The 25,590-nt window shown below is 60.4% G+C and overlaps 3 protein-coding genes across 3 annotated transcripts; 1 reads left to right on the top strand and 2 right to left on the bottom strand.

Annotated features, from left to right (window-relative positions):
* Positions 1–3,697: 3,697 nt before the first annotated feature.
* Positions 3,698–7,029, bottom strand: CHLRE_07g312100v5 (uncharacterized protein). The gene is made up of 6 exons (XM_043063810.1): positions 6,784–7,029; positions 6,231–6,647; positions 5,664–6,055; positions 5,320–5,480; positions 4,727–5,040; positions 3,698–4,619 (listed from the first exon to the last, which is right to left on the bottom strand). Exons 1-6 carry the CDS (start codon positions 6,946–6,948, stop codon positions 4,158–4,160), a joined length of 1,911 nt encoding a protein of 636 aa, XP_042922378.1. The 5' UTR covers positions 6,949–7,029; the 3' UTR covers positions 3,698–4,157.
* A 110-nt stretch (positions 7,030–7,139) lies between these two features.
* On the top strand, positions 7,140–11,115 carry CHLRE_07g312050v5 (uncharacterized protein). Its single transcript, XM_043063809.1, has 7 exons — positions 7,140–7,705; positions 7,842–8,001; positions 8,150–8,245; positions 8,371–8,470; positions 8,597–8,751; positions 9,010–9,275; positions 9,389–11,115. Exons 1-7 carry the CDS (start codon positions 7,305–7,307, stop codon positions 10,104–10,106), a joined length of 1,896 nt encoding a protein of 631 aa, XP_042922377.1. The 5' UTR covers positions 7,140–7,304; the 3' UTR covers positions 10,107–11,115.
* A 9,682-nt stretch (positions 11,116–20,797) lies between these two features.
* Positions 20,798–23,629, bottom strand: CHLRE_07g312002v5 (uncharacterized protein). The gene has a single exon (XM_043063808.1). The coding sequence runs from the start codon at positions 23,588–23,590 to the stop codon at positions 23,354–23,356; it is 237 nt and encodes a 78-aa protein (XP_042922376.1). The 5' UTR covers positions 23,591–23,629; the 3' UTR covers positions 20,798–23,353.
* Between the last annotated feature and the right edge of the window lie 1,961 nt (positions 23,630–25,590).

Here is a 25,590-nt window from a genome sequence, read left to right as displayed (position 1 = left end):
CGAAATCCGGGGGGGAGCCGGTGCAAACACGACACGCGTACGCGGCTGCCCGCACCATACCCGACTTTGGATTTGCGCGGCCATAGTCTTCTGGCGGAATTTCCCTCAACTTATTATACTCATATTTTGTATAAAGAAAACACAGCTGCAGTGCGGAGAGCAGCCATGGTTAGCGAACTTCGACGGACATCCTTTCCAGCACCCCTCGCGCCCCTCGCCCGCCACGGTGCTGCCACGGCCCACCCCGCTGGTTTCCGCAGCACAACGTATTTTCCCGACGTACTAGCCGTCGAGGGCAGCGTAAAGTATGAAGTACAGTACGTAGTACATAGTACGTGTACTGCGCAGTACGCAACCATTAGCTTGGTGCCAACGCACCGACTCACACGCACGCACGCATGGACAACAGGACAAGGCTGTTCCTGGGGACCCCTGATTCGCTGCGCTCCGGGCAGAGCTCGTATCTCAAGAAGGCAGGTGAGGCGCCAGTGACAGATTTCCAAAAAGGGCATCTTTAGTTTTTAGAAACCCGCTGCCACCGCATCTTTCATCCCCAAAATTTTTCCGGGGGCTCCGCCCCCGACCTGTGCACGGTTCATGTCGTCAGGCCAGGGGTGTGTCAGTCCATTTCAGTAACCTCTAAATCTCGCATTCGTGCCGTGCATCCACTTGAAACAGAAACTCCACACAAACACACAGCTTGACCATTAACCATTACCATCGCGCACGCCATGGCTGGTACTGAGCAACCGGTGTAATGGCAAACAAGCTTGTCCTGTTGCAGCGTGCCAAATGTGGCTGCAGTGGCCCCCAGCCCCTGCTTGGCTCCGGCACAGCGAAATATTCCGCCACACCGCATCGGCCGCTGTTTTAGCGTGCAGGGTGAGGTAGCTGTTGCCCCCAGCCCACGTTCCGGCTCCGGCACAGCAAAATATTCCGCTGCACGACATGTGCCCCTGATACAGCGTGTGGGGGTGAGGTTGCTGTTGCCACGTTACTACTTTGTTGCGGAAAAAGCACCGGCTCCATGGCTCCATGGCAAGTCGTGGCCCATCCCCACGCCAACCCCCGGCGCCCTCACCCACGCTCATCACGCTCACTCACCCACGGAATGACACCCCTGGTAGAAGGCTGCTCTATCTTGATGTGCCCCCATGGTGCCAGCAGGACACGGCAGTAAAGTATCCTGGGGAACCTCAGTCACCCTTGCCTTGGGCCCATATAAATGGCAGAAACGCCCCAAATGTCTTCTCAGAACGACCCCTCAAAATCTAAAGCGTTTACTCAGATTTTGGCAACAAGGATTATAATTGTCTTCCGCCGGAGGCTTTTTTGGGGCAAAATTCGTTTGTCGGGTCAATGCCAGGCTTCTCACCGCACAGCTACAGTGGCCGGCCACGAGCCGCGCACGTCTGGCGTGGCCCAGATGGCCAGGCTCCTGGGCCTGCCCAGCCCCCACTGCAGCGACGGCGGAAGCGGCGGCGGCGACGGCAACAGCGGCGGCAGCAGCGGCGGCAGCAGCGACAGCAGCGGCGGCGTCGGCGGGGGCAGAAACGGAGGTGGCAGCGCGGGAGGTGGAAGGGCAAGAGGCGAGGGTGGCGGGGCACGCGCCAGCACACGCATCAGCGTGCCGCAATAGAACGGCGCCGCCAGCAGCGCGCCTGCTTTACCCGGCTGTCTGGCGCTGGCTACCGCCACTGCACAGGCCAGACAGGCCGTCGGCTGTGGCAGCAGGCACGGCTAGAGGAGCAGCCGGCACTCAAGCGCTGTCAGGCGGGGATACCCAGCGCGCGGGTGGCGTCGGCAGCTGACCATGAGCTGCGAACACACTACCTCTACTCTGGAGGTGGCGTGGACGCGGCGGCGGCTGCCGGGTCTGCGCCTGCGCAAGTGCAACAGTACGGGCTGTGGCACCTGCTCCGTTTCTACCGTCAGTGGGGCCAGCGGCGGTGGCGCCTGACTGTCCATGTGCGGACGCAGAAGGTGGGGGTTGAGGGGAGGGGGCCAGCAGATGCGTTCACACCAACTGCATTGCGCTGACGCTACACCAATGCCACGGGTACAGGTGCTGGAGCACACGGCGTAGCAGCTGGCTGGTGGAAGGCCCAAGGAGGCGGTCATTATTGGCTGGGGCAACGCCACCATTGGTCATGGCGGTTGCATCAGCAGGTTGGGGCGGGGCCCAAACGGGGCACTGCTCCGCCTGCTGGTGGACAAGTACGCGCACCTGGTGGTGTACGTGGACGAGTTATACACATCACAGGCAAGATGAGAGCAGACGGGTTGGAATGAGTAGACAGGTGGTCGGGTGGACAGGATGGGGCTCGTGTACAGGTAGCCGGGTAGCCAGCAAGGTTCACACTGTACTCCTGCCCCCTCCCTCCCCAGGTGTGTGCGAAGTGCGGGCGGCGCTTGCTCGGCGACGGGCAGCGCTGCCTGCAGGCGGTTGTACCATGGGGGGGCTCACGTGCTCACCAAGTCCAAGTGTGCAACCACTGCGGGACGGTGTAGGTGAGTCCACTGTGCGGGCGGGCGGCTGGCTGGGTGATGGCTGGGTGGCTGTGTGATGGGACAGGGTTCAAGGCAGGTTGGCGAGGTCCCGTAGGGTGCAGCCGATGCCCAGACCCGTAAGCAGACAGCAAACAGTTTGCAGTGGCAGAGCAGAAGTGCATGGCTGGTCGAACGCCGGCGTTACTGTACCGACAAGTTGCTGGCTGGCTGGAAGTTTGCTGATGCGCATTCCTCACGCTGGCTGGGTGGCTGGGTGACGGCTCCGTGGGGCTCAGTGGGTGATGGCTGGCTGTGTGACGGCTCAGTGGGGCTCAGTCGTGGGCTCAGTGGGGCTCAGTGGGGATGACACGTGGATGACACGGCTCAGTGGGTGAGGGCTCAGTGGGTGAGGGCTCAGTGGGGCTTAGTCGTGGGCTCAGTGGGGCTCAGTGTGTGATGGCTGGGTGACGGCTGAGTGACAGCTCAGTCGTGGGCTCAGTGGGACTCACTCACTCTACCCTCCCGACGGCGCAGGGACGTGACGTCAACTCCGCAACCAAAATCCGGCACGCGCTGGTGGAGATGCTGCTGGGGCACAAGCGACCTGCATCGCTGCAGACTGGCGGCGGCGGCGGCAGTGGTGGCGGCGGCAGCGGCGGCAGTGGCAGCGGCGGCAGCGGTGGCGGCGGTGGCGGCGGCAGCGGCGGCGGCGGCAGCAGCAGCGGGGGCGCGTGCGCGCATCTTGGTAGCGGAGGGGGCGGGAAAGGCCACGTGGAGGAGGAGAGCGCAGCGCCGCCCAAGAAGTGGCGCAAGCGCGCAGGCTGAGGAGCCGGCTGGTGTCTAGGCAGCGGTCCGCGGTGGGGCTGGCAGGGCATGCGTAGCGGCATGACAAGTAGTGTGGCTGTTGAGAACTGTGCTGCGTCTGGCTGCGGTTGGCTCTGCTGTGGCATCGCGATTGCTAGGCACCTGGTTTGGCTATGTGCCTGTGGAAACCCACCCCGGCTATGTCCGGGCGATGAGGTTGTTCGGCCTCAGACTGTGGAGGGGCTCAGCCCCTTTTTCCGTGACCGGGGAACTCGTAGCTGCAGTCCTACAACCCATCCTCTCCAGCGTAAGTCACCAGTAGGTCGCGACACTGTGTGCGACCAGGTTCACTGACGTACACCGAATACCGTATCGTGCGCGCGTGATGAGAATGAGCGCTGGATGTAGTGGTGGCGGTACACAGTTGAAGGGGTTTGGATACCGGACGACTGCCGGGACCAGCTGTCAGCCTGTCACGGATTGATGCAGTGCCAGTCCGGAATACCAATCTTTCTCCGCCCCGCTTCCTGATACAGGATGGGACGGTCCGAGTCCTCAGCCCCAGGTAGGCGGACTCCCAGTCTCCCCTGCCTTCGCACTGTGCTTGTACAACTGCATGTGTACAGCCGAATCAACTCAACGAAGCCAGGTCAACACCCGCAAGAGCCAAGCGGCCCCCCACGCCCCACACACATAGCAGCACCACCAGTCCACGGCTGACCAAGAATGCAAGTCTAAAAGCTTTCCCAGATGAACGAAGGAGCTCAGAAGCCCAGAACAACTGCAGCCCCAACACAACAAATGAATGCACAGCAGACATGCTCTCAAACCCCAACCGTATCTGCTCTGGCCCGGAAGCAGTCTCATGTGCCCAGGCCATTACTATCAAGACCCGAGATGAGGTCGTGCAGCTCCAACGCATCCCTGTCTCGTAGCGCGGCCTGGTCGTTGCTGGATCCAAACACTGCCGCGAGATCGCCCTGATCCGCCAACACATCATCCGCCGCTGCCGCGGCAGCTGTTTCACTCCCTGCACCAGCCCGGTCCTGCTGACAAACTTCGTCCTGGTCGTCGTCGGACTGTGACCCGTCATCAGTACTGGCCCCCTCAGCGCCCTGCCCTGCCCGTCCCGCCCCTTGCTGCTGTCGGGACATGACCTCAATCATCTTGTCCACCGAGTCGGTGATGCCCAGCATGTCGTACGGCATCGCCAGGGCTGCGCGCGAGCCCAGCAGCATGGGACCGGTCAAACCAGCCAAACTCACGCCACCGGTTGCACCGCCGCTGCCACCGCTGGCATTGCCACTGGACTCCACGATCCGCACCTGCATGTAGACGTGCATGGAAATCAAGCGGCATGAAAAAGAAGAGCAAGACATCAACACCCTAAAAGTGGGCCACGCGATCTGTCGCTGCGAGGGGCAAGACTCACCTGCAGCTGGTCGGCCGACTCCGGTGGGGACAGGGCCGCTGTGCCAACTGCTTCCGCCATCCACGACTCATCAATGCGGCCGCCGCCACTGCCGAGTTCGCCGTCGCTAAGTGTGTCGCCCTGCTGCGCCGCGCTGGCTGCTGTCCGCAACTGGCTCAGCAGGTCTGCGGCGGCTGGCATGGCCGTGGGCCCGAAGCCCAGCTCCGCCCAGTCGTACAGCAGCGGCGAGGTGGTGTCCAGCAGCGGGTTCACGTCCACCAGCCGCACGGACTGCCAACTGGGGCTGTCAAACGGCACGTACACGTCCAGCGCGCCTGAGGCAGGAGGTCGGGAGGAGCATGTCACATACCGTATCGGTGTGCTACATACGGTGACATACCGTACGGATCGCACGTTACACTTTGTGCGTATCGTTTCATGCTCAACCACCGTCTTTAAGTTGCCAAATAACGTCAAGCAGTAGTGATAAGAATGATGATGTGACTATACACCCGGGAGTGCATGTCTACGGTGACGGTGGACTTGTCATTACCGTTGATTTTTGCTTTGTTGATTGACTGCCGCTAACCAACGAGGTAATCCACACAACTTACAGCTGTCCAGAGGCAGCCGGCTGCCTGACGCAAGTCGCTCCTCCCAGAACCGCCATATCCGCCGCCGCACGTCCACGACCACATCTGGACTGAGCGCCGGGAATGCCTGGCTGATGTCACGTTGGCTTACTGCCACCAGGCGTCTATCCCGCACAAAGCACCTGTATGAAGACATGCAACCGGGCGGGGCGGGGCATCACGCCGTTGTCAGTGTGCACCATGATCTTTGTTCGCAAATCGGCGACCTTCTCCAGCTTTCCCTTGGCAATGCCCGCGTTTTCCGCACACACAAGGGCATAAAGCACGCGCAGTCTAGTATCATTCACCAGCTACGGTCGCCCCACCTGTACTCGCGCTCCGGGCGCAGCTGCTGCCACTTCTTGAGCACGAGCACGGGCTGCAGAGGGCAGCTATCAAGGGCTGGTGAGCTGCTGCAGGTGGGGCCCGCGCCCGCCGCCGCCTGCTGATGCAGGCCTGGATGCTGCTGAGGCTGCGCCCCTGCAGCGGACCGCGCGTCCCCCTCCGAGCACCCTGCTAACGCCTCAGCCTGCGGTCCACCGCCAGCGCCACAGCCGGCCCCCCCTGACACATCTGCTTGCCCATACCCAGACACCGCTACACCCACACTGCCAGCTGTTGCCTCCACGTCTGCCCCAGAGCCCCACGCCGCCATCGCTGCCTCCAGAATCTCCACGTCGTGAGACACACGGTCCGAGCTTTTGATTAGCAGCATGACCTGGTGCAAATGCAGCCGCCCGCAGGGACCAGCCCAGGGGTTGGGAGACGCTCACAGGCATGCATAGGCAGCATACGGCTTGGTTGCTGTGTTTCTTCCTTCAATTGTACATTGTGGTCGTCCTAAATCCCGGCAATGAACCCGCATATCCCATGAGCTCCAATCGTTGGCGCACCTCATCTGCGTTCCGACACGCTAGTGTATTGGTCGCGCTGATCCATAGGGCATCAGTAGGCGCCGACCAGTTCAGCTTGGGCACCACACGCCCGCCCAGCGACTCTATGGCAGCCTCAATTGCCACTCGCAGCTGCGGGAACCTGAGCTTCCAGTCGGGTGCCTGTCCGGCATTAGACACTCCGCTGCTGCTCGCCGTGCTGCTGCTCTCGCGCCGCTCCCGCCGGTCGGCCTCAACGCCGCTGGAGCTGTGGGTGCTCCCAGTAAGGACGCCACCTCGTGCCGCGTTCAGGGGACCGCTGGGGCTGGGCTGCAGGGCCGGGCCGCCGGGAGCTCCAGCGGGCAGCTCATCCCAATCATCTCGGCGGTACTCCCCCTCGAGAACGAGCCCAGCATCGATGCGGTCCAGAGCGGGAACCTGTGTGCCGTGCGGCGACAGGCGGGAAGCGTGTCCTCACAGGCAAAACGCGCAGCGGACACACAGAGAGGATCCTTATCGGTGCCTGTAGGCATAATCCATCAAGAGTTAGGCTTCCTGCGCGCTCCCTGCTCACGCCTGCGTTCTCATCATCCACGAAGAGCCCATCCTCTTGCAAATAGCCCAAGAGCGATGCCGGCAGAGGCACTATGGCTGTCTTGATTGCATACGATTCATGTTGTGGATACCAAACGTGCGCTTGCGTCGCTGTCAGTGGGTTTTGCGGCGCGGAAAGTGCCATTTATGAAGGCTTCGACTTGCGAAAATTGGTTGATGGAATGTGGTGTAATCTGTTAGCACGGCGTGTCAATCCATGCTAGGAGAAGCCAACCAATTGCGGAACAGGCCGATGAGACCAACAAACAAGTGCCCCGCCAGTTTTTATGCCCATGAATATTTCCACAGTAAATGCAAACATAAGGCACAGACAAACCAAACTGGCATACGGGTTCTCGCGCTGACCTTCTTTGCATGGCGTGCGGCTCTGCTGCCCAATAAATACGTTGCCTGTGGACATATCAAGCAATACACAGCATACCAGCAAGCTGGAACGCTGTGCGTGACGAGTTGCGCAGCGCGGCGCAGCAGAGCGGCAGGATGTTGCCGGTGGAGCGGCGTGCACCTGCCGGGCGGCCGGCAAGCGCACCGCCGCTGTCCCGCGCGGCGGGCTTGCGCAGCTCCAGGACGTCATCGTCCGCAACTGGCTCAGCGCTATCAGCCAGTCACGGCAGGGCGAAGAGCGTGTCACCCCGAGACGTAGCTTGTCCCTCCCTGCTGATCACCAACCCTGGCAGTAGCAAGCTTATCACAGTGGAGAACCGTGCTGCCGACGTGGCCGTGCTGGGCTCCAGCAGCCTGGCATACGCGTCTGCCCTGTCACTTGCGAGGAGGGGCAAGAAGGTGGTGCTGCTTCCAAACCTGGGGCTCACGGCGCCACGCCCGGCAGCTGAGGTGCTGCGGCCACTTCAGCTGACACACCCGGACGCCGGAATTGTCAGGTGTGTATGCAGCCTGGGCGCGCGCGCGCACAGATTATGACATTTGCAAGACCGGTCATGAGATGGCTTCTGCCATACTAACATCGGGCTTCACTGAGACACTACTTGCCGCTGTCTCTTTCTTCCGTCGTCGCAGCCTGGCTGCGGAGTCGGCTGCGTACTGGCGCGGCCTGCAGGCCCAGGCGGCCGGCAGCGGCTACACGGTCCTGGAGGACTGCCGCACACTGGACCTGGGCATGGTGCGTGGCGGAGGAATGGCGGGCGAGCTGCTGGGCGCCATGCAGGACGCAACCAAGGTGCGTGTGCAATGACGACTAGCCACATCGAAACACCCGATGGATGTTCCCGGTCACTACTTACTACGCGTACGCGCACATGCGCCGCATGCTGCTACCGTATGCATGTAACGCTACCAACAGTGTTACTCAATTGTTTCCTCTCTAGGCGGCTGGTGTGCGGCTGGCTACGCTGCGTCATGAGGAGTTGATGGGCCTGTTCCCCGCCATGAAGCTTGATAACCTCACGACTGGGCTGATGCAGGTGGGCTAGTGCATGGCAAGTCTGCCGTCGATTGCTTGGTTGGAGCTCGTGTCGTCTGTCCCTATGTTCTTTGTGGGTAGCACATGGGGGTAGTAGTTATGTATTTTGGTCTGCATTCCGTGCAGCCGGATGGGGGCGTGCTGAACAAGACGGCGGCAGAGAAGCTGCTGAGAAGTCTATGCGAGCGACAGGGTGTGCTGGTCCGAGACCGTGTTGTACTAAGAGGTATGTCTGCACTATATGTGTCAAGTATCCTGCAAGTCATAGCGCTAACCGTACCGAGCGGATCAAATGGCGCTACCGCCGTAGTTTCGCAACTGTGAGTCCCGCATGGCCTGTCGGTCTGCCCAGGCTGGCGTGACGAGGGCGACCACTTTCGGCTGCGCACAAGCGGTGCTCTCATGCCTGACGCGGTAAGCCTGTTCGAAGTGGAGCAGCTGCTGGTGGCGCCCGAATGCTGGCCCCAGCAGGCGATGCGGCTGTTTGGGGCCATGGCGGAGGTGCAGGTGCGTGCCAACATGCCTGTCCTCTGGCCTGTCCTTGAGCGAGTCGATAGCTGCTCCGGCTTGCAAGGTCGAATTCAACAACACAAATTGCAACTGCTTGCATCACCGTTGAATAACACACAAAGGCATTCTTGCGAATGAGTCCTCGATGTTGAGCGCTCCGAGCCCAGTTACCTTACTGTCGGATTGTGCTGCCCTGCTCGCCAGCGCTGAATGTTAGCACGCGTTTCCATGTTGTTTGTGGTACTCCTTGCACAGGTGATGCAGTCGGGCTACCTGCGATGTGACGCGGCTGCTAGCCTGTCAAAGCTGCCGGTGTGGCGGTCGCTACGCATGGTGGGCGGTGCCACAGACGACTCCCCCGCCGATTTGGAGGTGGTATCCGGGTACCCAGCGCACGTGAGCGACCGAGACGGCAGCCGAGCCTCCATGAAGCTGACCACATGCGTGGCGGAGCAGCCGGGCGGGCCGCCCTGCAGGGTATTCGACCCCTGGAGCTGGTCGCCGCAAGACTCCATTGGCGGGTGCGTGGGGCGTTTGTGATGAAGCCGAAATAAATAAAATGTCATGCTGCTGCACGTGCATGTATTGTCACCTGTATGGATCAATGCCTTTAAATTTCTTTCTTTATATGTAGGACATGGACTGCAGCACACAATCGGGCCGGCACACTGCTTCGTGGCGTCGGCCCAGTTATGGTGCCTCGGGGCTCTCAGCTGCCTCGCCTACATACGTCTCTGCACGTCAGCACGCCCGACGGCTGGCCCGCGGTCGGGTCGATTCCGGGTGTTGAGGCGGGGCGGATCGTGTTTGCCACGGCGGCAAGCAGTCGGCATGTCCAGCAGCCGACGGGTGTAGATGACAGCAGTACCAGCACAGGTGGCTCCAGCAGTGATGGAAAGGCTGCATCGAGCGCCTCCAATGCTGCGCCAGCAGGACAGCACAGTGCGCCATCCGCCGCCCAAGGCACGGACACAGGCGCCTCCAGCCAGCCGTCGTGGCTGTCTGGGCCGCTACGTGATGTGGTGCTGGTGACGGATGGGTACAGCCTGTCGCCACTGCTCGCCAAGATCGCCACCGATGTGGTCACGGGTGGGCGCATTTCGGAGGCAGACCCCAGCCGACTGGAGGTGTCTCGCAGCTGCTTGGCAGCCGCAACGGTGGAGGGCTCGGACCCATGGGATGGCCTCTCACTGCTGCAGAGTGGGGCCGCGTATGCCAAGACGGACGAGGAGGCACAAGAGCGGAAGGAGGCATTGGCGAAGGGCGCCCGCCTGGTGGGTGGAGAGGTCGACGAAGTTGCAAGGGAAGCTACCGAGCGGGAGGGGCCCCTGCGCAAGTTCACTTTTATGTAGAGTGTAGCCGGTGGGATAAAGATACCCTGGTGTGAGTCATGAACGTAGTTATGAGGACCAAAGTACGGGGCAATGGACCGCATTAAACCAGAGGTCCATTACAGGGGAGTTATTAGAGGTGTAAGGTGTAGAGGTTTCATGTTTCATTGTTGAAACCGTATCATGCCGGGCCGGATGCCCCTATGTTACGTTCACTGGATATTGTTGACAATGAAATGGAGTACGAGGTCAAATCAATTTGTGTGATCGATTGGTGTGCTTTTGGCAGGGGAACATGCCCGAGGTTGGTTGGCCCAACACGGTGCATTGCATGGGAGGCCGGAGTATGGGTGAGCAGAGAGAGGATGTAGGTCGCGTCTGAGAGCGGCTAGAGCCGTCTCTCATTCTGATCCTCGGTGTATAGTCTTGGACCGTTCAATGTGAGGGACCTAAAGTCAGTGGCAACGAACATGAACGTGATCGTCTTGCGCTGCCCTGGTCTCACTCCTACGCATACGCTCCAGGCCGCCTACGCCATAACCAACACAGGCCAACACGGCCATTGCAGAGGCCGACAGAACAGATCTGCAAACACCGGGTGTGTGTGATGTGCCGTACCGTTTGTATGTGGGTGGTGGAGTCTGGAGAACAGGTTGAGCCTGTCCTCCCCAGCCGTCCGGCCTAGGTCCATTGACGTAGGGAGCTAGACGGTTAGTTTGACCCTGTCTCAGCGCTAGCCCCAATACACCGTCCTGACTGGGGTCGTACTGGGGACTGACAGGGGTCGTATCTTGTTTTCGGGTGATGTCTAGCTCCAGAACAACCGGGTGGCCGCTGTCTTTTGTCTGGGCACGCACATGGCGGTTTGGGGGCTTCTCCATAGGAATTCGGACAACAAGGGGTGTCAGCTTTGTACAGCTGGAAAATGGGCTGAGCCCCATGAAGCGCAAGGGATGTGACGATGGGCACCGGCGACATGAACAGCACCCTTGCAAGCCCATCCAGCGGGACTGGCCACTATGCCAACGCCGTGCCGAGGCACCGACATGCCCTGTCCCCGCCACGCCACGCCACCTTACCCACGCCACTTCACGGTCCATGATATCCCAAATGCACCTCACCCACATCCCACTCAAGCACCGCAAACGGCTAGCCGGGCTCGGGCGCGGGATCCCGGGCCGCGACACATTTAAGGCTCGGGGACGCATGGTTTGGCTGTTGCAAACAATTTCGACATTCTTGCCCCAAGACGCTTGTCGTCGACATGTTTTGATACATGGATGTAAGATATTTAGGGGCCGAGAGCTATACTCGCGGACTGAAGAAAGTCAAGATGTCCATGGACTCACGAGGTCGCTTCTCGCTCCGGCCGAGTTTTCCCTGCCGCCTATTTACATGCGATAGGCATTAACAAATACTAATACGTAGCAGTCGCGGTTTGCGCCAGTATGCTATGTTTTGCCGGCGCACGAACGAACGAACGAACGAACGCACGGACCGGGGTGTTCCTGGGGGGCTTCGCCCCCCCCCTGGAACGCTTCGCTGGGGGGGCTCAGCCCAAAAACCGCCCCAAATCCGGGCCAACAAAGTCTCGCCCCAGACATTAGCCCCCAGGAGCAATGTCTAGGAAACGGCCAAAATGGCCGATTAATGTCTGCTGGAGACATTAAGATGGGAGCCCTCCTGAGTGCGTGGTCGTCTGTTCTAGGCGTAAACTTAATACGCAGTTTGCATGAGGCAGGAAGGCATACATGGATTGTGCGCACTACCTTGCACCCACACCCACACGCACACACCCACACAAATGAGCTCGACTACAACTTGCAGGCGGGAACCTGGGAATGAGGTAGGCGTGCTGGGTAATCGTTGTCAAGCACGCCCAGGGTGCGGAGCATGAAAGCACACAGGTGAATTGAGGGGTCAGGCTGAAGGGTCGCCCGTGGGCGCGGGTCACAGGCTTTCCACGGGTAAGAGCGAGGTGGCCACATAACGCTTGGTAAGTTGGTAGCAGGCATGCATTGGTAAGCAGCTGCGGTGTTGCCTGGGCGGGCTAGTGGTTTGTTTATGACAGATTGACAGACAGACACACACTCTCACCCACCCACGCACGCACGCACGCATGCATGCACACACACACACACACACACACACACACACACACACACACACACACACACACACACACACACACACACACACACACACACACACACACACACACACACACACACACACACACATAACGGCCGGGTTTCTTCTGTTCTTCATGGCAGCCATGGACGCGATGGGAGCCAGATACCGTACCAACTGCGGGTCTGGGTCCACACGCTGCTACCACACACGATGGTGCAATATACCTGTTGTCAATGGCCACTACTGGTCAGCACCAAAAATCGTGCACGCATGGCCGCGGGAGTGCGGCAGGGCTGCCCCTTGGCCCCACTACGGTACATGTTCGTAGCCCAGGCGCTGCTTTGCTGGCTGCAGCGCCAGCAGCAGATTATTGGCATCCGCCTACTCGAGCTGACAAGGGCTGTGCAGTTTGCCATCAATATGAAAGTTCTGCTGGAGCCTGGAGGACTGTAACAGGAAATTCGCGCCATGTCAACCCCTGTCAACCTAGGTGACAATCCTCTTGTTACAAGAACAAAGCCGCCATACATCCCAAGCCTCCTCACCGCCATGGACGCGCTTAGTCATGCCTCAGGGCAACGGCTGAACCTGACAAAGGTGGCGCTGCTACGGATTGGGAAGCTGCAAGGCGCCGTGGCGCTCGTTGCCGAACCCACCAGGCCGGCCGCAACTCTAGCCTCAATGCGTGCTGCTGTGCCCACGACGACGCCTGCCACCATGCCCGCTACTGCTCCCGCTGCCATGATAGCAGCAGCAGCAGCAGCAGACCCCGCTGCAGCGCTTGCACTGCGCCTGCCGCCGGGCTGGCCGCCGCACCCATGGCAACGCCCGCTGATGCACCCGCTGATGTGCATACCGTCACGCCAATTGCAGCACCTGACATGATGCCTGGTGAGCGGGCGCACATACCGTATGTGGACTTCGGATCGTTACGGCAGGCAACTGCCCTCAGCGTGCAGTTCAGTGATGACCGAATGCTGTGGACAGACAGGCACGCATGCCTCCTGGAAGCCAAGCTCCGCCTTCGGCTCATTGCCCTAACTAGAGCTTTCAGCCTTCGGGGGTGGCCCACGAGGTGGAATGCCTGGTCGCAACTATTATTGACTGGACGCTGGAGCCGGAAGCAACTGAGCAGCACGCACTAAGCAGCACCTCATGGGAATCACGACGGAGCTGCTGTATGGTATGGCCATCCCACACCTGGTGGCTGGTAGGTGGAGCACCACCTATTCCTCAGCAGGCAGCATGTGCGTGCCTGGTACCCTCCATATGGTATATGCCGCCGCTTGGCTGGCCGCCCACAACTAATTCCACCCTAACCACTATAAGGACGGGTTTGTGCGTTACACCTGCTTTTTGTGCGTAAAGCATGCGTTGGGGGTGGGACGCATGCGTCCACGGAACGCAAGAAGCATGAGGGCCGGGGAGGGCGGCAAACCTCTCGGTTGTGCGTGCGAACACGCATGCGGAACGCATGCAGACGCATGCGCCCCACGAATACGCAAGCCCCCGACGCAAGCCCCGTCAAAGCCTTCACCTCAAGTACTTGCTCAACTCACAGAGTGTAGACACATAGCGAACGATGACTTTGCCAAACCTCGCGATCGCCCAACTGCACTGCAACGTGCAAACTATTGCTTCTACATTTGCTGCGTTAACAAACAGTATATTAGCACGTATAACGCAGTTGCCATGAGAAAGGCGTTAGGCCTTGTTAAACAAAGGCAAAGCAACGAGTGTCAGGCTCTATGTTGTATGTATGTATGAAGAGTTAAACCTAGGTACTAACTAGTAATCGCGGTAAACGGGGGGAGCGCCGGCGGTGCGTGGCGGTGACTGTTCCAAGCAGCCGCGGCAGCAGCTGTGGCTGCCGCGGCTGCCCATGTCCAGCAGTCACCGGTTGCGCGGCCGCTGGTGGGGAAGAAGGCTGGCGACTGCCGCTGCTGCGCGCTGCTATCAGCCCGGGATCTGCACGGTAGCGGGAGGCATGAGCAGGGTAAACGGGGGGAGCGGCCGGGGTTGCGGCGGCGCGTGGCGGTGACTGTTCCAAGCAGCCGCGGCAGCAGCTGTAGCTGCCGCGGCTGCCCATGGCCAGCAGTCACCGGTTGCGCGGCCGCTGGTGGGGAGGAAGGCTGGCGACTGCTGCGCGCTGCTATCAGCCCGGAATCTGCACGGGAGCGGGAGGCATGGGCGGGGTAAACGGGAGCGGCCGGGGTTGCGGCGGCGCGTGGCGGTGATTGTGCCAAGCAGCCGCGATGGAGCCGAAACCAAACTGGTGCTTGTCAGCACCTTTATTGACAGTGTCGGGCAGACCCACGGTGACCGTGTGCATGTGAGCCTTACCCCGTATCCAGCCCGGCGCACCAGGCGTTCCCCCGGCGTGTCTTCATGCGGCGGTGGGCGTGAGCGGAGGTGCGTGTGCATGGGAGCCTTACACCGTATCCAGCCCGGCGCACCAGGCGTTCCCCCGGCGTGTCTTCATGCGGCGGTGGGCGTGAGCGGAGGTGCGTGTGCATGGGAGCCTTACACAGTATCCAGCCCGGCGCACCAGGCGTTCCTCCGGCTTTCCTTCATGTGGCGGTGGGCATGAGCGGAGGTGCGTGTGCATGGGAGCCTTACACCGTATCCAGCCCGGCGCACCAGGCGTTCCCCCGGCGTGTCTTCATGCGGCGGTGGGCGTGAGCGGAGGTGCGTGTGCATGGGAGCCTTACACCGTATCCAGCCCGGCACACCAGGCGTTCCTCCGGCTTTTCTTCATGCGGCGGTGGACGTGAGCGGAGGTGCGTGTGCATGGGAGCCTTACACCGTATCCAGCCCGGCGCACCAGGCGTTCCCCCGGCATGTCTTCATGCGGCGGTGGGCGTGAGCGGAGGTGCGTGTGCATGGGAGCCTTACACCGTATCCAGCCTGGCGCACCAGGCGTTCCCCCGGCTTTCCTTCATGTGGCGGTGGGCATGAGCGGAGGTGCGTGTGCATGTGAGCCTTACACCGTATCCAGCCCGGCGCACCAGGCGTTCCCCCGGCTTTCCTTCATGCGGCGGTGGGCATGAGCGGAGGTGCATGTGCATGTGAGCCTTACACCGTATCCAGCCCGGCGCACCAGGCGTTCCCCCGGCGTGTCTTCATGCGGCGGTGGGCGTGGGCGGAGGTGCGTGTGCATGGGAGCCTTACACCGTATCCAGCCCGGCGCACCAGGCGTTCCCCCGGCTTTCCTTCATGCGGCGGTGGGCATGAGCGGAGGTGCGTGTGCATGTGAGCCTTACACCGTATCCAGCCCGGCGCACCAGGCGTTCCCCCGGCGTGTCTTCATGCGGCGGTGGGCGTGAGCGGAGGTGCGTGTGCATGGGAGCCTTACACCGTATCCAGCCCGGCGCACCAGGCGTTCCCCCGGCGTGTCTTCATGCGGCGGTGGGCGTGAGCGGAGGTGCGTGTGCATGGGAGCCTTACACCGTATCCAGCCCGGCGCACCAGGCGTTCCCCCGGCGTGTCTTCATGCGGCGGTGGGCGTGAGCGGAGGTGCGTGTGCATGGGAGCCTTACACCGTATCCAGCCCGGCGCACCAGGCGTTCCCCCGGCTTTCCTTCATGCGGCGGTGGACGTGAGCGGAGGTGCGTGTGCATGGGAGCCTTACACCGTATCCAGCCCGGCGCACCAGGCGTTCCCCCGGCGTGTCTTCATGCGGCGGTGGGCATGAGCGGAGGTGCGTGTGGATGTGAGCCTTACACCGTATCCAGCCCGGCGCACCAGGCGTTCCCCCGGCGTGTCTTCATGCGGCGGTGGGCGTGAGCGGAGGTGCGTGTGCATGGGAGCCTTACACCGTATCCAGCCCGGCGCACCAGGCGTTCCCCCGGCGTGTCTTCATGCGGCGGTGGGCGTGAGCGGAGGTTGCGTGTGCATGGGAGCCTTACACCGTATCCAGCCCGGCGCACCAGGCCTCCCCCGGCCTTCCTTCATGCGGCGGTGGGTATGAGCGGAGGTGCGTGTGCATGTGAGGCTTTCCCCGTTATTGAGAAAGCTGTAAAGACGAACCATGCGAAGCCGAGAAAGCCGGTATCCAGCTCCAGGTGGTTCCCTAAGCACAAGCCGCGGAGGCGCAGGCGGAGGCGAGACCCGTGCCCGGACCGGCGCTGAAGACTGACGTACCGGCCTGCTTTAGATTAATTTAAGGTCTGACCGGAGCATGCACAGCAAATCAAGACCCAGCATGGAACGCGTTCCTTGTTGCATGGGGCTGCATGGGGCTCATATATTTCGAGTTCAATTCTTCACTCTTCAAGCAACCTGTCTTTGTCACATGTAGCTACATACTTATCATTCAGCACCATGTAGAGACTTCGTGGTCCGCTGCCAGTCGGCAATGGACTTGCTTTCAAAGTTGGCGCTCAAGTCTACAGGACGAGTCTTCAAGTCCTGCTAAGCCCTGGCATCAATCTTTGGAAGGTATTTTATGAGCTGCTGGGGCTGGGGCTGGGCTGCGCTGTCGCAGGGGGTGTCGGACCCTCGTTGACCGGGTCTACAACTAAGCCAGGTCTTGACGCTGCTGTTACAGGATGTAAATCAAGCATCAGAGACCAAGTCTGGAATCAACAGTGCCAGGTGAGGCAGGTCAGGACACATAGCGACAGCCATTTCAGGGGGTCGACAAGCGACAACAACTTCAGGGGGTCAAGCGAGCTAGCATCCATGCGCAGTATGGACGAAGTTGTAAGAGCATAAGCAGAGATGCAGAGTGTGAAGCTCCCCCCCTCCCCCTCCCCTTGTCCCCTCAGGTCCGGCACTGGAATTCGACTCGGGGCGCAGCGCGCGTAAATGCGTGGCCCTTCTAACCCTCACCAGGCAAGTTTGATCGGAAATTGCTACACAACTCATAATAGGATGAATGATAGGATTTGAATGACGTACATGGGAAGTTAGTTCAAGGGGACCGAATGCCGTCTAGGCCCTGCGTGTACCTAGAGCACGACACCGTGCCACCATGCACTGACCAACTTACCCCAAACACCATGCAGGCCGAGCTCAAGTACGGAGGCGGCTAGCGGCAAGCGGCAGACTTCAGGTGGCGGCAGCGGAATTGGCAGGCGGCGCTGTGCGCGCATGGTGTTATGGTGTGATCGGCGGGTGGCTGGGTGTAGTGCTGGCAGGGGATCCGTATCGGTTGCCTTCACACTTGCCTCGAGACCCTGAGTATGCCTGGTCTGTACGTTTAGTGTTTTGTAGCAATGGTAGGCCTTGCAGAATGCGTGCGTGCAGCACGTGGTGGGTTGCGGGTCGTGTGGACGGAGCGGGCGGGAGAGCCGTGCGGACTTGCACCATTTTCGCACACCACGACACCAGTACGAGGGGCACGTGTCGGTGCGCAGATGCATGAACTGTAACACATCAAGAGAGCTTCAGGTGCCTCATGTGCCCCATTTTATGTGCCGTGCGGGACGCGCACAGTATCGGGCGGGACGCACACAGCGCCGGGTGGCAGCTTGCTTTAGGTAAAGCACAGGCGTGCCGCATGCGTGAGACCATGCGTAGAGCTCTAAGCAACCGGCATTTTTGCTTTATTTGTGCTTACTCGTGCGTATGCTAAGCATGCATACGCATGCGTGCCAGCCAGAGGGGAGCGGCGCGGCAAGTCCTGGCAACTACCATGCGTTAGCTAACGTAAGTGCTTGTCCTTGACGCATGCGAGCGGTGTGCTTCCTCCTGTGTACCGCACGCACTTTTCGTGCTTGCCGCATGCGGAATTTCCATGCTTAACGCATGCTAACGCATGCCATAACGCACAAACCCGTCCTTATAGTGAACCATAACCCAGCAGCCCGCATGATTCCCTCTTTGTCAGGGCACAAGACACAGACACGCATTCTCAGTACCGTACTGTTGTTACAAAATGAGCGCCACCTCACTCCACTGCCACTGCCACGGCCTCCTGCGAAATGCAAATGCAAGGGTGTGCATCAGCTGCAGGCGGGCACGGGGAGTCCCCAGGATAGCGCAGAGCAGGCACAGAAAGATCACATGATACACGCTTGCAAGGCACCTGTCATAGCTACGAGTACGGAACGCCAAAATTAGCACCAAACAGCCCCACAGCGCCGACAACACCGGTCCTGAGACACGTTGTACCCCATGCCATCCAACTACTTCCTAGCGGCCTAGCGGCCTACTTGGGCTGGACAGCCATGGTGTGTTATCCACAACACCTATCTTCTCCAGCGCCACCCGTCACTGCGCTCTAGCAGTGCTCTGACAATAGCGCTGCAGCAGCCATGCACTTGCATCCTCATCCCACACTGCCCGCTACCGAGTGATGTCGAGCACATGGTTGCGGCCCTGGGCTGGCTGGACTGGAACACTGGAGGCGGCCCCCACACCTGGGGCCTGGTGTTCCTCAGTGCTGCTCTGAGGTAATCAGTTTACATCTGGCACAGCGGCAGATGGCGAGGGACAGGCAGAGGAGGAGGGGGACGAGGGCTCCGACAGCGACGGGGGGCAAGCTGGGGACCGGTTACAAGGGATTGTCACTAATGCTGACAGGGAGCACATATCCCATATCAGTCCTCATCCCCTTGGCAGCCAATGTCCTCATAAGACCACCAGTGCATCGTAGATGACCCCAACTCACTGACTGGTCACGGGCTGATTAATGGTGCAGGGCGGGTTTACTGACTTTGGCCCAGTCGGATTGTTGCCTGCCTTCACGGGTCATCCACCTCAGGGCATGGAGGGTGTAACCTCATGTGCACTAGTTTGAACCCACGCACCCATCTGGACTCGACCCTGGGACCTCAAATGTCAGGGTGGCTCCTGGCATTTAGCACCAATGTGATGACAAGAGGATTGTTGACAGGGGAGCGAATCTCCTGTTACAGGACCCCGCGCTGGCGGAGGTAGTGCGACGCACCCGAGGCTGTAGTCTGGACTGTACCTCCGCACAGCACCACACGCTTTTGCCCAGCTCACTACCAGTGGGGACGTGGTGCAAGCATGGGACGCACAGCCGGCTGATGGTGCTGCAGTCGACTGGTCAGTTTTGAGTGCGCCAAGGGTGTGCACCAACTTGGCCCCCAATGGACACCCGCCAGCAGCGCCGGGGGCTGACACTGAGGGCGTTGGAGAGCCTGCTTTGGAACATCCCGAAAAAAGGCTGGAGGGAGCGCGAGCCCATGCGGTGCAGTCAACCCTGTCCATTTACGAGCTCATTCGCACTGCATGGCACCGAACGTGTTAAAGTGCTGGTCTCATAGTTGTCAGTATGCATGGCCACGTCCATGCAGCTGACGGCATCACCGCATGCATGATTGCATGAGGACTTCGAGCACACAGCACGCACATGACTGAGACACGGTGCAAGGACCCGCTGGAGGCAGCGGCAGCCTCGCTTGACAGCAGCATTCTGGGCACCCCAGTGTCTATGGCCGACAGTGCGCAGGAAGCGGCGCCATTTTGAGATTCTGTGGCGGCTGGCCATCGATGATGTGCCACTGCCAGGAAACTTTCACATGCGAGCAGCATGGCGCGAGCCATGTGGCTGCGGACAGTGTGGCCATGGTAGCGCTGAGGCGGGCCCAGCTGGCCCCCTGCCCATGCCACGCCAGCACCACGACTGAGACTGTGCAAAACAAGTGGTGTCACAAATCAACGCGCACAGCCCAGCGGCCTCGCCCATCAGCCAGGTAAAGCTCTGGCTAGTGCAGTGCTCCACCGGGCTATTAGCAGTGTGTGTGGCCTGTGGTGATTATGGCGGTGCTGTCCACCCAACCATGGAGCACGGCCGGGTGCGGCTGCACAGGATGATGTCACACGCTGCAGCCGCCCAAGGAGGCGTTGCGTCAGCGGCAGCAGCAGTGAAGACCGGGGATGCGGCGGCAGAAGCAGTGGAGGCGGATCCCCCCCTGTTTAGGTCCCGCCTATGCAGCTGCCGCTGCCGTCACCACCGGTCTCATACTAGCAGCGGTGAATGTGAAGCTGCTCTGCGCGCTGCTGCAAGCACTGGAGCTATGCTGGAGCCAAAAGCCTAAAAGGGAGCAGCCCTCCCTAGAAGTGCAGGGGCGCATATTAGAGCCGCCGCTGAGTTGGTGTACTAGAGGGCCCAGTGGGCAAGGGTTTGGAGATGAGAGGCAGATGGGGGTGTGGGAGAGCAGGGCCTGTGGGATTTGGGAAGTGGGTTGGGTGATGGAACACCTCGGGCCTCCTGGATGGTCTGGACCCACCTAGTGGCCCACACGCGTTTGGGGCTGCCCATAGGCATACCGTAGTCCGCCCTTGCATCGATTTCTGGTCAGGTTGAGGTCATAGTAGTGGGGTACTGCGAGGTTTCAGGCTATCATGCCGGAATTGCATTTCGCTGTCACAGGGTGTGCGGATTACTAGGTGTCGTGTGTTTCGGCTAGAGGATGTGTGCGTGTGTGTGTGTCGTGGCGTCGGCAGCTGAGGCTGTGCGTACTTCTGGCTAAGAACGGTGCTTGCTGCATTCCGCCTGCAAGAAAGTCGCGAGCAAGAGAGTTGCCGTACAGGTGTTAGGCGCACTTATTAGTGGACAGTGCCGCCTGAAAGCGGCACTGATCGCTAATACTCCAGATAGGCGCTAAAATATATTGTTTATGTGACTGCTGCTTGACGTGCTGCTTGACGTGCCAATATCCTCCACCTTCGTTTGCGTTTGCTGCTTGTGGCTTCCTGGTGTCGCACGGCATGCACCGCACGCGCCCATGCCGCAGTGCGACCGGGATGAGCCATGCAGCGATCGCGCTGTCGTTACTTCCTCGGCCGCCCGGCGCGATTGCTCATTTCACCGCATCCATCACTTCCCCGTACTTAGTGTTCTTCGTTTAGTCACCCCGCGCAGCGCACAGCCACAGCCCGCAGCCCGGCTTGCGCACCATGTCCTCGCGGTTGCTTTGGGGTTGACGTTGCTTGCCTCGCGCCTAGCGCCATAGCTTCTACGCTGCAGTGCATCACGCCTCCTGTCCCTCCCTCCCTCCCTCCCTCCCATACATGTCGTGCTGGGCACCGGTGGCGCTGGTGTTCTCCAGGTTGGTTTCGGGCGCATCCTTTCTGGTAGTCCCAACGCCAGCCCGGCCGGCGTCGTCCAGCCCAGCCATACCAATACAGCAGCCACCTTCCGTCAGCCAGCCCTGGGCGCGACCGTCCACAGCGTTTACCGTCGGTTCCGAGGTAACATGTGAATTCGCAACTTGCGCTACTGACTGCCTACTCTCGTGCCGCCTGCAAGCCCACTCCGCCTTCCGCTCTGGTCTACGTACGCATTAGTTCCGCAACACTAGTCAATAATGTGGTTTGGGCGAGCGCTTGTGCGGCAAATCTGTGGTATCCCCATGGGCAACCCTGCCGCGCCTTTCATTGCTAACCTGTCCCCTGGCTGATACAAATATGAACTCCACCGCCAAGCACGCATCACTGGTTTTGGCTGTACTGGTGGCGGCACCGTCAGCACAAAGATACTTGCGGCCTCAGATGCTCTCCGAGTTCGTGGCCCTCCTATGGTGGAACAACAGAAACCCATGTATTCTACCTCCAGCGCCATGGGTACCAGAGTAAGCCTCTGGTGAATCCGATCTTGAGGTGCCCCCCTGGACCTTCTGGGGTGCGACCACGCCTACATTGGCTAAGCGCCCCCACCCCCTACCTGTTCCTCCAAAGGCATCGTCTGCCCCTCTCCCAGCAGGCTTCACCTTTGTCAGGGGCGGACCGTAGCCGCCACACTTCCCTTCTGCCCCCGCCCACTCATGGCATGCACTTCCGCCCTGGCCTGCTCGCAAGTACCGTATCCCTTACACCCCCCCCACCGCCTCCTCTGAATCCCCCCCGCCCCAGCCAGCGATCGAGGCCCTCCCATTTAGTGCTTGCTAGCCCTATGCCCTTGCTTGTTTTGCTTACGGCTAGCCCTCTGCTCCCTCGTTACCGCCATCCGCCCCGTACCCTACCCCTATCTCACTCCTTCGCTATATCTACCCCACCGCCTTATCCTTCTCCCTAACCAATCCCTTTTCCTCATACCTGACGTCCCCCCCCCCCCAATTCGTGTTGGGACCAGTAGCTCGTGGACAAAACGACGATGAAACCGCCTTCTGCACATTCGTCTGTATGCGGCGGTTCCCGCGTACCCCTTGGCACAGGCGCTCCCCTCCCCTTCACCATCCCTCATTGCGTCGTCATCCTGGCCGCCCTATGACTACTGGCCCAATCTCTTGTTCTGTCTCTCTCGTACGTCGCCACCAAGGCTCGTGTTGTGTTCCTGTCAATGCAGCATTTCCGTCATCTATCCGGTCTCTCATCTCCCACCCACGTCTCCCACCCCTTTAACTGTATACATGTCCCGCCATCCATCCCTGGCCGTACTGCCCTGGCTGGCGCTCGCGGTTCCTGGGCGCCCAGGTTCACTTCTTCCTCTGAAGATGGGTAGACTTTGTGCATAGCACACTACTGTGCTCACCTACAGAGTTTGTTGGCCGAGCCTGCTGGGCAGCATTGTTGGTGCGGTGCTGCGCCAACCCAGGTTCACTTGGGGGCGTGCCCATGCACGGCATTCCGTCCAAAGACCAAACCTTGAGAAGGAAAGGGGAAGGCACAGCACCACACCGGCACGCAACCTGCAACGTGAGCAAGCAGGACGCCAGGGACCCCTGCACCAGCCACCGAAACCCAAGGGCACCCCTCCGGGGCAAAGCAAGGGCAGACCGGGGGCCCAAAAAAACAGGCGAAGCAACCATCAAACTTACAGAACAGAGCAAGGAACAGTCGCAGGAACACAACAGGACAAGGACCTTTTGATTACCGGGTTCATTCAGTGTGATGTCCTACCACAAGTGTTTACGTCCTCACGTAACATGTGACAAGATACTGGTTCCCCTCGCAAGGGAAAAGTGGGCTGAGCCCACGCCACGTCTCTAGTCTAAGGCCACAAGCATCTGCCTCACCTCCCGGACATAGCCGGGGTCGGTTCGTACAGGCATGGCCCGCCATGTGTCCAGTCGCGTCCAGCTATCAAGCACAAGCACAGCCACAGGGCAACCAAACAGCAGGAAATCCTCCAGCCACGACATCCCCGCTGCTGCGGCCTACCACATACTGTGCAGTGCTATGCATGCCAGCAAAGACCGCTAACCAGACATCGGCCGGCCTCAACCTGCGCGCCGGCGCCGCTTCTTGGGCGACGCCGCGCTGTCCTCCTCCATGTGGCCTTGCTCGCCCCCTCCGCTACGCACATGCACGCCGCAACTGCTGGGCCCAGGGCTGCTGCCGCCGGGCCCAGGGCCGCTACCGCTGCTGCTGGTGGGGCCAGGCCCTCCACCACCACCGCCGTCGCCGCCAACGCGGCGCAGGGCCACAGGCCACTCTCTACCAAGCAGTATGTCCATCAGCGCGTGCCGCACGTTTGTCGCAGAGTTGGCGTCGCGGCCCTGCACTTCAACATTCAACCGGACGGCACCTGAGCCTATCTAACACCTGACCCCCGAACCGGACTGAACCTGTGCCAGACTTACCCACACAGTCCCGCAGTGTTGGCACACTTGGACATCGCGGGCACGCGAGCCACCAAACGGAATCACCACTTGCAGGCAGCGCTGCCCGTTACCGAGCAGACGCTGTCCACACTTTGCGCACACCTGCATTCACACGTTTCATATGCAGCTGAGTAATTGCGCCCTGTAACGGCCCCCGCTGAGTCCGTATGAGCACATGCGTACCTGGCTGGTGTAGTACTCGTCCATGTACACCACCAGGTGCGCGACTTGTCCACCAGCAGGCGCACACACAACAGAGCGCCGGCACCCCCGCACCAACACACTGCAGACTGGGCCCCGAGCCCCGGGCCCCATGCAGGCCAGGGAACACAGGCAGCGGCCACTCGACCGCCACGCACGCACGCCGATCCAAGCGACCGCGCGTTCTGACCGCCACATCAAAGCAGACCAGCGACTACACGGGAACCACCGCAGGCGCACGACCACGTGCAGTTACACAGGCACCAACCCGCAGCAAACCGGGTCACAGGCCCCACGCAAGCCGGGGCACACAGGCAGCAGCGAACTGACCGCCACAACAAAGCAGACTAGCTACCGCAAGGGAACCACTGCTGGCGCACGACCAAACGAAGGCACACACTCACCAACACGCGGCAAAACCGGGTCAGGACACTATAAGGGCTGCTCCCAGAGCGCCTGCAACCCCAAAACCCTAACTTTTGATCTGGTTAGCGGTCTTTGCTGGCATGCATAGCACTGCACAGTATGTGGTAGGCCGCAGCAGCGGGGATGTCGTGGCTGGAGGATTTCCTGCTGTTTGGTTGCCCTGTGCTTGTGCTTGATAGCTGGACGCGACTGGACTTCCAGCAGCTGCGGCACCAGGCCTCGTGGGCACACGGGGGGGCCATCGTTCACCCAGTCCCGCTCCCAGGCGCAGACGTCCCCAAGGAGGGACCTCAGAGCGCGCCCATTGCCATGACATTACACCGCGTACTGATCACTCGCATTCCACAGCGCCTGCTGCAGGACCGCCTCAAAGGCAGCGCCGGGGCTGGGGGCCTCATCGCGGTCAGCCAGCAAGGCTGCGACATCTGCCGCGGACATGATGGTCCTGTAGTCGCACTCCCCACCACCGCCACCGCCAAACGGCCCTCCTGCAGCCAGGGAGCTGCTCGCACACCCAGCAGCGCTGCCATCCGTGCAGCCACCAAAACCGAGCTTCCTGGGCCCCCGCCTCCTCCCTGGCGTCTGGGATGTTTTGCTGTTCACTAGGTAAGTATCGCGTGAACGTGCACTACTCATTTTGCGTTGCGCTTGCGTGTTATGTGCCTAGCCTGGGTGGCCCTTGTTGCTCATACATTTCGCCTCTAACGCCGTCGTGTGAGATGGCCATCTGGAGAACAGGAGAAGTTTTGCAACATTCGGCTGACTTTGTCATCCATCCTCGTCTCTCTGTGTCCTTATTGATACCCTTCGAAACAATCCCGCCCCCCAGCACAGTAGCAAGGAGTGCAAGGCCCCTCTGCCTCTTCCGCCGCCTGGCTCGTGTATAGCCTTGTCTGTGTTGCCCCCTTCTTTATCCTGCCGCCGACACGCCACGGCTTTTTCACTGTGCCGTGCCCTTTCGAATTTTGCCTTTCCACATGTCACGCTTCTGGGCCGGCGCTTCCTGCCTGGCGTCGAGGCTGCCTTCTTGGTAAGTTGTGGGGTTTGCTTTATCATCTCGGCGTGATGCTGTTGTGCGTGCCACCGAGCCCAGGCGTCGACATTACTCACCGGTGCCCCTCCCATAAGTAATATCACTTGCAACTGTCACCTCTGCCTGCGCTCCGCTAGTTTGGCTATGTACGGTCTTTAGTTTAATACTTACAGATAACCCTGATCAATAATAC

The sequence above is a fragment of the Chlamydomonas reinhardtii genome, chromosome 7, assembly GCF_000002595.2.
Source record: "Chlamydomonas reinhardtii strain CC-503 cw92 mt+ chromosome 7, whole genome shotgun sequence".
Lineage (NCBI taxonomy): Eukaryota > Viridiplantae > Chlorophyta > Chlorophyceae > Chlamydomonadales > Chlamydomonadaceae > Chlamydomonas > Chlamydomonas reinhardtii.
Note: the sequence above shows the minus strand (reverse complement) of the source record. Positions and strands in the feature narration are given on the sequence as shown.

Bases quoted from the DNA above. Each gene is read 5' to 3' on its own strand.
- CHLRE_07g312100v5 (XM_043063810.1), bottom strand. From the start codon at position 6,948: ATGGCACTTTCCGCGCCGCAAAACCCACTGACAGCGACGCAAGCGCAC. The intron at 6,648-6,783 runs GTGAGCAGGGAG...CACGGCACACAG, and splicing joins TGGATGATGAGAACGCAGGC to GTTCCCGCTCTGGACCGCAT. The intron at 6,056-6,230 runs GTGCGCCAACGA...CATTTGCACCAG, and splicing joins CGTGTCGGAACGCAGATGAG to GTCATGCTGCTAATCAAAAG.
- CHLRE_07g312050v5 (XM_043063809.1), top strand. From the start codon at position 7,305: ATGTTGCCGGTGGAGCGGCGTGCACCTGCCGGGCGGCCGGCAAGCGCA. The intron at 8,002-8,149 runs GTGCGTGTGCAA...TTTCCTCTCTAG, and splicing joins CCATGCAGGACGCAACCAAG to GCGGCTGGTGTGCGGCTGGC. The intron at 9,276-9,388 runs GTGCGTGGGGCG...CTTTATATGTAG, and splicing joins CCGCAAGACTCCATTGGCGG to GACATGGACTGCAGCACACA.
- CHLRE_07g312002v5 (XM_043063808.1), bottom strand. From the start codon at position 23,590: ATGGACATACTGCTTGGTAGAGAGTGGCCTGTGGCCCTGCGCCGCGTT.